Source organism: Polypterus senegalus, chromosome 7, assembly GCF_016835505.1.
Source record: "Polypterus senegalus isolate Bchr_013 chromosome 7, ASM1683550v1, whole genome shotgun sequence".
Taxonomy (NCBI): Eukaryota; Metazoa; Chordata; class Cladistia; order Polypteriformes; family Polypteridae; genus Polypterus; species Polypterus senegalus.
This window is the reverse complement of record NC_053160.1, coordinates 69,454,766-69,467,134: the sequence shown is the minus strand read 5'-3', so window position 1 is coordinate 69,467,134 and position 12,369 is coordinate 69,454,766. Positions and strand designations below refer to the sequence as shown.

Genomic DNA, 12,369 nt, shown 5'->3' with positions numbered 1-12,369 from the left:
ATAAATTAAGATTTTGTACAAATGTTTTTCATTTTTCTTCTTCGATGGATTCTGGCACCCCCAGCAACAGCTGCTTGCACCCCAAAGGGTGTGTATATATATATATATATATATATATATATATATATATATATATATATATATATATATATATCTATAATAATAAAAGGCAAAGCCCTCACTCACTCACTCACTGACTCACTCACTCACTCACTGACTCATCACTAATTCTCCAACTTCCCGTGTGGGTGGAAGGCTGAAATTTGGCAGGTTCATTCCTTACAGCTTCCTTACAAAAGTTGGGCAGGTTTTATATCGAAATTCTACGCGTAATGGTCATAACTGGAAGCTGTTTTCTCCATTTACTGTAATGGAGATGAGCTTGAACGCCGTGGGGCGGAGTTTCGTGTGACATCATCACGCCTCCCACGTAATCACGCAGTACATAGAAAACCAGGAAGACCTCCAAAAAGCGCTGAAGAAAACATGCATTATATAATTGAGAAGGCAGCTAAACAATAAGAAGCGAAGCGAAAGTGACATATACAACCATGTTCATGAGTTCTGCTACTTCGGAAACAAAGCACGATGTAAACCTACACTTTAAATTAAGTTCATAGACAGGCTGCCGCTGGCGCTTGTAATTTAGTGCCTGCCCATATAAGGCCGTCCGTCAGTGGCAATCCAATAGCAAACTCCCACTAAATATTCACGGGTGAAGGACTGTGTTTATGGAGAGGAAGATGAGATGGTCAGGGTGGTGTTTGACACAAACTCAGCGAAACTGCGAGAGAAAGTTTTAAGTGCCAGGACTAAGGTAACATTAAATACAGCCATGGACATAGCACAAGATGGCACCAGCACAGCTGGGAACCTTCGATGCATGTACACCGAGGCTCACGTGAACTGGCGAGTGCACAGATAAAAGGCAACAGTTCCAAAGAGCGCTGAACAAAACCGAATTACACAATTGAAAAGGCAGCAAAAATATGAAGCGCCTGATAAGCATATTCATAAATCCAGCTACTGCGGAAACAAAGCACACGGTGGAAAAAGTCAATGTCCCGCTAAAGGAAGACAGTGTAAAAAACCCGTGCATGCAGTGTGTCAGGTCTCAGATAAAGAAGAAGACGAGCTGTTTATTGATGCAGTAAGAAACGAATCGATGAAAGAAACCTGTCATCTTTACAACGATTGACAAACACGGAATGTAACTTGAACACAACACATCCTACAAATACGAACCTGATTGAAAGAAATAATGATAATCAAATCCTTGATGACAGCAACACTCAGTAACACTCACAAAACAAATACTGTATATTGACAGTCATGTTACGTTATTTTTAAAATGTTCCCTTTTCTTTTTCTAGCTTTTTTAACACACTACTTCTCCGCTGCGATACGCGGGTATATATATATGTATATATATATTCCGATCTACATACTCGAATAATGGATACTTTATTCGCCATCAATGATTGTTTTGGTAAAGCCATACTCAGTGTATTCATTAGATGAACGGTAAAAAAGTAAGAGCGAGGGGAGGATGCAGGCTGTAGTGCGCGTCAACTCTATCTGAATTGCGCGATCACATTTGAAAAATATATCTTTTCAAGTTCTATTTAGTCCATATTTGTCAAACTCAAGGGCCACGGGCCACATCCGCCCGGCGTAATTATATCCGCCCCGAGATCATTTTATATACTGTATTATTGTTATTAATGGCCCAGGTATATGAAGCGCTGGTAACACAATAAACTACAGATCCCATAATGCAGCGCTTCAGCTGCCTTGCCAACACTTACCGCTAATCAAGTCTAGCTTATGATGCTGCAAGTTATTGTGAAGCTAGCTCACACGATGCTGAGAGAAAAGTTCATTCTGAAAATAGAGCCTTTAAAACCGATGGGAGGCTGAGTATATGTTTACTGAACCCGTGTGTCTCATTTGTGGAGCTAATGTGGCTGTAATTACAGAATTTAATCTAAGACGGCACTATGAGACAAAACATCAGGGTAACCTGAATGCAATGCAGAAGATACAGAAAGCAGAATAATTAAATAAGAATCTGACACTTCAGCGGACGTTTTACCCGTGCACAATCACAAAGTGATTTCAAGTGAAGCTGCTTTTATGGGAGACACAAATGCACCTTGCCCCACTTTCCCTGTTGCCAAGTAATGTTAAACCAAGTCGTCACTACGGTGTTCCCAAATCGCACTTTGCTGATAAACTGAGCGCACTGAGTTTGCACGGCGCTTTGGTGACTTTGAAGAACAAAAAGTCCGTCTACATGCGGCTCGAACCTTGTGCATGTTTGGTAGCACATATCTGTGTGAGAAGCTCTTCTCAGTGATAAAGACTAACAAAACAGCACACAGGAGTCGCCTCACTGATGAGCACCTGCAATCCATCCTGAGAATCTCCACAACACAGAACCTCACACCAAACAGAAACGAACCTGTGCCAAAAAGATGCCAGGCGTCCAGCTCTAAAATGACATATGAGCAAAGACAACTGAATGATTTGATTTGTTATTGCTGAAAGGAACACATTTTATTTATATTTCCAGGTTTTGTTATGCAGCATGTTCATATTTGAATTTGTATAATTTTGACAGGATATATTTTTATGGAGAGCAAAATCTTTTGGGATATTTAAAATCTAAGTTTATTTTTTTATATAAAATTACATAAGAGTAAAGAAATTTGAATGTTTGTTCTTTTAATGTTTACTTTATTTCTAACTTGTATAATTTAGACAGGATATATTTTTATGGAGAGCAAAATATTATAAGTTGTTTAAGGTTTGAGTTGATTTATTCAGGAATAATATTCCTGTCTGTTTTACCATTCCTACCAAAGATATTTCTGTCGACTAAATAAAAATTCCTTCTATTTAAAATTTAAATAGAACTTGAACAAATACGATAGTTCATAATATCCACGCAGACTTGCACGTAAGAGCGGAGTTATCCATTTTAACAAGCAGCGTATTGCACTGATACGAAATAGCTGTGTGTGTATATATGTAGATATGTATGTATATGTATATATATGTTTATATATGTGTGTGTATGTATGTATGTGTGTATGTATATGTATGTGTATATATGTAGATATATATATGTATGTATATATGTGTATATGTATAGATATGTATATATATATGTTTATGTGTGTGTGTAAATATATATATATATATATGACAACAACACTCATCACTCACAACAGTGACAAAACAATTACATTGACAATCATGTTACGTTATTTTCAAAATGTTTCCTTTTCTTTTTCATTGCTTCTTTAACACACTACTTCTCCGCTGCGAAGCACGGGTATTTTGCTAGTATATATATATATAATATATCACAGCAACACTCATAACAGTGACAAAACAATTACATTGACAATCATGTTACGTTATTTTCAAAATGTTTCCTTTTCTTTTTCATTACTTCTTTAACACACTACTTCTCTGCTGCGAAGCGCGGGTATTTTGCTATGCAAAGTAAAATCTAAAATTAAAAGCCCTTGGCTGGTTCAGTGAAAAGCCTAGCCTCAGTCCCATCAATAATATGTAGCAGGATTTGAAATTAGAGGTCAACAAACACTGTTCTAGAAGCTTGAATAAGTTTGCCAAAATATGTAGGCAAAGGTCGCCTGTAAAAAGAGGTAGACACCTAACCCATAAGACTGAAAGATGTAATTCTTACCAAAGGTGGCCTTTCTAACAAATAAGTAATTTTGTCTTCTTCAAATAAAAAGTTTGTTTTCTTCAACATGTGAGTCAGCATTAGAAATACAGACTGGAACATTTGGTACTTCTGCAAGGCACTGTAGTTTCTTCTATTACCTCAGAAAGATAAACATTCTCACAGAGGAGGTTATAATGAATACAGCCCACTGCACTGGCAGTTCACCTATTAGCTACATCCAAAGTAGTCATTCACAACACAGAATAAAGCAAAAGCACATGGATTCGGATTTCCTATCACCACAAATATTGCAGGTAGGTTCATGTAGAAGATTAAGTTGAATATTGAAAAGAAAAAATACAGTTTCATCTTTTATTTTATTGCGGTGAAACTAGTAACACAAGTACCAACAGCTTACTGTTTTCGCTAATACAAATTATATTCAGTAGAAAAAAAGTTATGCTTAGGATTGCTTTTGTAGTAAACACTGCCTCTAGAGCTGAACTTATAAACTGAAGAGTAACTCTCCCCTATTTTGGTGTTGCCCGATTTTTGGAGTTTGTGCCATTGTGAATTCAAGTGTCAGAAAGTAAAACGTGACTGTTAGATAGATAGATAGATAGATAGATAGATACTTTATTAATCCCAAGGGGAAATTCAAATAATCCAGCAGCAGTATACTGATACAAATATATATATATATTAAATTAAAGAGCAATAAAAATGCATGTAAAAACAGACAATAACTTTGAATGATGTTGAACAGTCGCATAGTGTGGGGGAGGAACGATCTCCTCAGTCTGTCACTGAAGCTACTCCTCTGCTTGGAGACGACACTGTTAAGTGGATGCAGTGGATTCTTCATGATTGACAGATGTTTGCTTAGTGCCCGTCGCTCTGCTACAGATGTTAAACTGTCCAGCTGTATTCCTACAATAGAGCCTGCCTTCTTAACAAGTTTGTCCAGGCGTGAGACGTCCTCCTTCTTTATGCTGCCTCCCCAGCACACCACCGCGTAGAAGAGGGCACTCGCCACAACCGTCTGGTAGAACACCTGCAGCATCTTATTGCAGATGTTGAAGGACACCAACCTTCTAAGAAAGTATAGTCGGCTCTGACCTTTCTTACACAGAGCATCACTATTGGCAGTCCAGCCCAATTTGTCATCCAGCTGCACTCCCAGGTATTTACAGGTCTGTACCCTCTGCACACAGTCTCCTCTGATGATCACGGGGTCCATGAGGGGCCTGGGCCTCCTAAAATCCACCACCAGTTCCTTGGTCTTGCTGGTGTTCAGGTGTAAGTGGTTTGAGTCACACCATTTAACAAAGTCTTTGATTAGCTTCCTGTACTCCTGATGCAGCCCACAATAGCAGTGCGAACTTTTGTACGTGGCAGGACTCTGAATCGTATTGGAAGTCTGATGTATATAGGCTGAACAAGACCGGAGAAAGTACAGTCCCCTGTGGCGCTCCTGTGTTGCTGACCACAATGTCAGACCTGCAGTTCCCAAGACACACATACTGAGCTCTGTCTGTTAGCATGTATTACTGCTATTACAGATGTGGATGTAGTACTCAAAAATTAATTTTCAATCCTGACTTAAGGAATGCAGGAAACACCTAATGGGGTGTGAGTTTGTAATCTGTCCTGCTTATTCTTAATTTGATTAGATAGATTTTTATGATATTCATTGATTACAGATCACACTGTACAAAGTTTTAAAATTTCCCATTGAAAGGCAATGAGGAATTTGCAAACTCATCCTGTGTGGCTTCACCTTGGAATTAGTTTATTGTTCTATTTTTACTATTACATCGGTTGCCTGAACTTATTTTGTATATTTTCCTCTTTTACTCATCTAAAAGCCATTTGGATACCCAATAAGAGCAGGTCAGACTCTGTGCAGAGGACGAGTACACAAGCATCTCACACGGTCACGCCCTTTTCCTGGTAGTTTAGATAAGTTAATTAAAAACTAACTACTCACACTGGTGTATTTTGTACACCAAAATCAATTATTTTTGTCCAGTGTCCTTTTACTTGAACCTACTGGCAGCATCTGCTATCTATTCTCAGCTCAATTCATTATAAGTACAGTATTGCAATGGTTTCCCTCCAGGGTGCCGCCAGCCTGTTTTATGAGTGGATGCAAGTTCCATATGGTGCATTTGGTACACTGCCTGGATACTTACGTATGTATGACAATGATGAGGTGTTCTTCTTGCAATTACTTTGTCTGCAAAAAACATTCAACAGCTGAAGTGAAATATGATACATGTGCAAATCCTGCAATGGATGAGAGTGTGACCGGTGACGAATGAGCACTGGAGAAGTGGTTCAGGTTTATTTTCAAATAGTCCTAGACTGTGTCATACTATTCAGTCAGTCAATCAGTCAGTCGTCATCCAACCCACTATATCCTAACACAGGGTCATGGGGGTCTGCTGGAGCCAATCCCAGCCAGCACAGGGTGCAAGGCATGAACAAATCCCTGGGCAGGGCGCCAGCACACCGCAGGGCACACACACACACACCAAGCACACACACACTAGGGACAATTTTTGGATCGCCAATGCACCTAACCTGCATGTCTTTGGACTGCGGGAGGAAACCGGAGCACCTGGAGGAAACCCACGCAGACACGGGGAAAGCATGCAAACTCCACACTGGGAAAGAATGCAAACTCCACACTGGGAGGACCCTGGAAGCGGACCCAAGTCTCCTTACTGCGATGCAGTAGCGCGACCTGTGCAACACCATGCCACCCTACTATTCAGTAATATGGTATTAAATTACTTTAAAAACATGTACAATTTAAAATTATTGCAATATTTTATATTACAACCTCACAGTATGCATATATATATATAGCCATTTTAACACTGGTGCATAATGTACTTATGAGAAATGGTGCGAGTAGTTAAGAGTTAATAGAATACAAAAAGCTCACGTCTCTGAAAATAAACAGAAGCGGAAAGCAATCATATAAGTATATATAATACTGAATTGATTTAACCATATAATCTGCATATTATTACTGTAAATAATCAACATTTATCCTGCAACTAAATGGTGTTTCAACAAATTAATAACACAGGAAAGGTGCAGCTGCCCTAACTGATGTAAACATAGTATGGATTTACAAATGGGCAGTGGTGTTGGGAGGTGGAAGGCTTCAGTGGCTTAAGTCCCTGATCTCTTGTGCCCAGTCCCTGATCTTTCAGCTCCAGATATACTGTACACAAACAATCACAGCAAGCCCAGGATCTTCTTGCTTGTCGTGCATTATTGTATTCCTGTTATAAAATAAATCACTTCCTTTACAAATTCTTAGTTATTTGTACAATTTTACTCAAATTCAATTACTCAAATTTTACACAATTACTCTGGTTTAACTAATATTAATAGCTAAATGGGGAACTTATTTCAGTTCCTTTTTTCTTTTCATATTAATACTGATTTTATGCTAACATTGATCACTTTGTATTAAAAGATATTTTTACAATAGTTAATTACAGTACAGTATTGGCTACTACTCTATTGGGTATACATTCAAAAATGTTATGCTTAAGAAAATTGAACAACAATTAGTCACAGACCCTCCACCACTAAAACACATCAATCCATGCCATTTTCACTTTATTTGAATTGCAATCTGCTGTGTGTGAAAGCTATTGAGCCCACCACAAGCCTATTTGTGCCCAGTTTTAAACTCCATTGTAAAATGTTGTTAAATAGCTCATATTTAATGTTGTTTACTAACACATGTAATTGAATTCTGTTATCGCAATTTCTTTTAAATATTGACTCATTGCTACAAAACTATTTCATAAAAATAAATTAAAAAAGTGAACAACTCCAAATTGGGAGCGGTGCTTTTGTAGTACAGTGATGCAGACTTATTAATGCTTGCCTTCAGTCTTAGTAGGTGCAGAATGAGAGTTGGGTGTTTTGAATTAAGTCGCATCTGTTTGAGGTTACACCCTAAGTCCTTTGTGCATTTTTTATGTCAGTGTGTAGCTGAGGCTTAAAGAGTACCTGGGTTCCACTCTACTGTTTTAGGATGACCGTGTTCTCTTGGAGCAGTTTGCACCTAGAAATAACACAGCTGGGAGTGAAAACTGCCAAATCCCACAAGAAAATATTTGCTTGTCTCTACAGATAATAGGTGATGATACACACACTAGAAGAAGTTCCCAGCATGGAATAAAGTAAAGGTACAGCTATTAAATAAATTACCCAGGGGAAAAATGTGTTTATCCAAAACAAAAGTTCACCGAGTAGACCCACTGTAGGGACTAACTATGCATTCCTCTGTCAAGTTACAAACAAGCCCTCATAAAGCATAGGTGCAGTCAGTAAATAAAGTTCAGCAAGGGGAATCTGTGCAAAATTTGGAGATAGGCCAACTTTATAGATTTTCATACCTGACACACACTCCGCTTTATATGTTACATTATATAAATATATAATATATATAATATAAAATGCACACACACACACTCTAACATTGAAAAGTCTGGAGTCACCCAGAAATTTTTATGTTTTTGATATAAACTGATACCTTTTTATTGATACCATTAAACTGATTTAAAAATGTAACCAAAACATTACTAATGGCTATTACTGCTTGAAATGATAGGTTTTTTATTTATTATTCACATGTCAAAGTAACGTCTGCATGAATGCCGAGACCCAAGGTTTTCCAGCAGAACTGACTCCACTGGCTTGCCTTCTTCCCACAGTGCATCCTGCTGTCATCTCTTCCCCATGTAAACAACACACACAAACCTAGCTGTCCTCACGATTCACAAGGTCACCTTCTTCCATTGCTCCATGGTCTAGATCTAATGCTCATGTTCCCGTTGTAGTTGCCTTCGGTGGTGGACACAGGTCACCACTTACACACTGGATCGGTCTATGGTTGCACAGCCATCTGCAATTTGTGTTCTGACTCCTTTCTCTCATGCCCAACATTCAGTTTTTCAGAAATTTTTGTGCTACAGTAGCTCTTCTGTGGGATTGTAGCAATTGAGCTAGCCTTTGCTCCTCACTCTCATCAATGAGCCTTGGGCACCCAAGACTCTGTCTCTGGTTCGCCAGTTGTCTTTCCTTTGACCAATTTTAGTAGGTACTAACGTCTGCATACCAGGAACACCCCACAAGAACTGCAATTTTTGAGATGTTTTGAACCAGTCATATAGCCAGCTCAATTTGGCCCTTTTCAAAGTCATTCATATCCTTACACTTGCCCATTTTTCCTGCTCCCAACACATCAACTTCAAGACCTGACTGTTGCTTACTGTCTAATACATCCCAATTCTTGACAGGTGCCATTGTAACAAGATAATCAATGTTAGTCACTTCAACTGTGACTATTTTTAATGTTTAAGCTGATGGGTGAATATATATATTTTATATATATAATATACATAACATGTACAGTATGTGTGTGTTTTTGGGGATATTTTAGATATGCAATTCATATGTGAAAGAAAAAAGGAAATGATATTTTGAAAAGGCTTCCAGCTGAGTAGGATTAAATTTACTATTTTTGTAAAGAGGCGGGGGCAGGGCAGTGTGGGTGGGCAGTAGATGAGGTAAAAATGTTAGGTCATTAAAACCTTGTCCATGGGGATACTTTCCCTCTATTCTTTGAAACCTACTGTTGCTAATTTACCCCCTTTGCAGTTCTTCCAGAACCATCTGTTTGAAGTTACCCCCTGCATCTGACTCTATACCTAGTTGTAAATGCTATAATCTGTTGAACAATGTTTGCCTGCATGTCATCTCTCAGCATGTCAGAATACAGGAGCTGACTTACACATAATTGTGGGGCTCCGCATCTTTTATTAGTTTTTTCTATGGATTAAGCTATAGAAGTTAAACTTTCTAAGGCAGTAGATAAGCCAATACATGGGCAAAACTGTTTGCAATAGGGGTAAACATATTATAAAAAGTGTTCTACATTAAATCCTGTTATTATAAGTATATGTTTCGGAGGTTCTTTTTCTTTCATTTGGTGTTTGATGCATAGGTTATATTTTACCTATTTATATCATGTGGCCAAAAAGACACAACAGGTAAACAAACCAAGTTCATGAATTATTTAGTAATTAGTCTCTGAATATTGGTCAAAAAAGTGTGATTTTCTTTTTTCCCCCCATGTGAGGAACGAGGTAATAGCATTTTTATGTATAGCATGCTAGGATGTGAATTAAGTATAATTAGTGTTTTTGTAGTATAGTAGTTGTAGTAGTAGTATAATATTTCCACTTTGCATTCATAAAGTGAAAATTTATGTTTAGCTATTTATCTTAAATACTTCATTAAATTCTAAGGGACAATCTGCACTTCTTAGATGTTAACTAACATTTTAGAGCTTAAAGTTGAGAGATGAAAGCAATTTTTGAAATGTGTTTGAAACATGTTAATTAAAAGCTGAACATTGTAAATAAACATAAATGCTGTTTTTCACATTAGACAGTCAATAGACAGCATTATTTGATTTCTTCTATGATGTATTGTTTTTCTTCTGTAATGTGTACATTTTTAAACTTTGGTAAAATTTTGTTTACTTTTGTGTATCTTTGTGGATTATTAGTTTTATTTTAAGTTCCTTAAAGATTTACTATGTTTGCTAAGAATTGCAAAGCTGAAATAGAATGCTTCCATTATTGTATTATATATTTTACAGGCTTTTTGAACATTTTAATAGTTCTGGAGAAACACATCTAGACAAGGTAAATATTTATATTAGTAATACTTTGCATACCCAATTGTTCTTTAATAATTTTGTACAAGACACAAATATGGAGAATTCAGTAACAGATATAATCCTGGAGTAATAACCTCTGCTTATCCTATAGAGTTCCAAAATTACTCAATAGATACTTTACTTTGCTCTGTAGATGATTTGGCAGGGGCAGTAGAGTAGGGGCCAGTATTGAAGATCAATCACACTCTTGCTTTGTATACTCAGCTGCCTTTGTTTGCTGTGTAGGAGTCTATGTCTTTGCATGTGGAAATTACAAGTACACAAGTAAACCTAAAGAGGCTTTTTCTAGGATAATTTTGATTTCTACCAGGCTGGTAAAATATATTACAACTGTGTTCTGTCAGAGTATTAGTTAAATTGAAATGACAGTACAAAGTCACAGTTTCTTGAAAACACTAGAAATAAGTTGTTTTAGAGCAAAATTATTTTAGTGTTTTTTCTCTTTTTTACATATTGAAATGAGATAAGAATTGAGAAAACAATATGCCTTTTTTAGTTAGTAGCATATCATTACAGGAAATAATATATGTATATTACTTGAATTCTTGTTATTCAAAAAATCAAAGCATTTCCTTTGCATTTGGTTTTTACATTTGCATTTCATCATCAGCTTTAAAAAAGCAATATAATTAAACACATATTAAAATGGAGAAATAGATGGTTTTGTCTTCAAGCAATACATTTGCTGCAATGTTGTAATATTATTATTAATATTTTACGATTTTCTTTTATTTCATTCTACATACAGTATGTGATATGATTAATCTTATTACTCAAGAGCATGAAATCTGTTTGACAATAGCAGTTTAAAAATTATTTATTTTCTATTGTTCTACCCTCTAAAAATTTAATACTGTATGTACAGAGCCAGGTCTCTGTCAATCTAAATTTTAAAATTTGGAATTTGATTACTTTACATATGTCATATAAAAAGTCTGTTTGGGTTTCAGCTTGAGAAACAAGAAAATATTAGTTTGAGGATGTTTTTTTTATTTTACGAAATATTGTTCAGGAAGCACAATCACTGAGGACCATGCAAAGAAATTAACATTGTGAGTTAAAAGTACAGTAAACTATAATGTATATGATACAGACAATCATATAAAAGTGACTCTAGCCCTAACTTTTCAATAAAATAATAAAGAATAAAAATAACTGAATGTTTTGAAAGTATGAAAAAAGGGTTGAGGTTCTGTATAGAACTGAATGTTTAGATGAAAAGACCTTTAGCAGATGGTCAGAGTGAAATAATTGTTTAGAGTGAGTGCATTAAAGATGAACATACTTTTGTCTATAATTTAAGGCTAAGCAGGTAGAGCTAGTTCTTTTTTTCTCATAAGCTGTAGAAAAAATTCTTCTACCTAAATTTTCATTATGTTAATGGTGTTAGTGAGCTCTTCCATATTGACATGACTGGTATCTTCAGTATAATCATGGAATGTCAATATCTATATGGGTTGAAATATACAGATATTATAGAAAGGCACATCAAGAAAACATCTTTTAAGGATACCACAGGAAAGAAAAACTGAAAGAAATAGATTCCCTTTCCGAGAAACTAGCTGTTTCCATTTCATCACGATAGTGATTTGCAGCTTTAATCATCATTGCAGCTTTTGTATTGTTTTTCATACTATGGTATAGTTAAATGTTAGGTTGTCAATATTTTGACCTGTTGATTATTTTAATTCATTTATTTAGGCAATTGCCTCAGTTTTTTGTAAAATATGTATTTTTTCTTGGGAGAATTTTTTTCATGTTGTTGTTCTCTTCTATGTGATAGGTAAAGCCAAAGGATGTCTGCCACTGTGCTACCTTTTAAAATGCTTATGGGAGGGAGTTAAATGTTTGTATTGTCATTTGCTTTTTTTAGGTGCTTTTAATAATC

General features: G+C 36.3%; 1 protein-coding gene across 6 annotated transcripts in view; it reads left to right on the top strand.

The window, feature by feature from the left end:
• Nucleotides 1–12,369, top strand: part of cbwd (COBW domain containing) — a 79,550-nt gene that overhangs the window by 58,676 nt on the left and 8,505 nt on the right. For all 6 annotated transcript variants that reach the window (XM_039758837.1, XM_039758841.1, XM_039758835.1 and 3 more), the window contains one exon: nucleotides 10,401–10,446. In XM_039758837.1, the coding sequence (XP_039614771.1) occupies nucleotides 10,401–10,446 (46 nt within the window). The remainder of the gene's footprint in view (nucleotides 1–10,400; nucleotides 10,447–12,369) is intronic.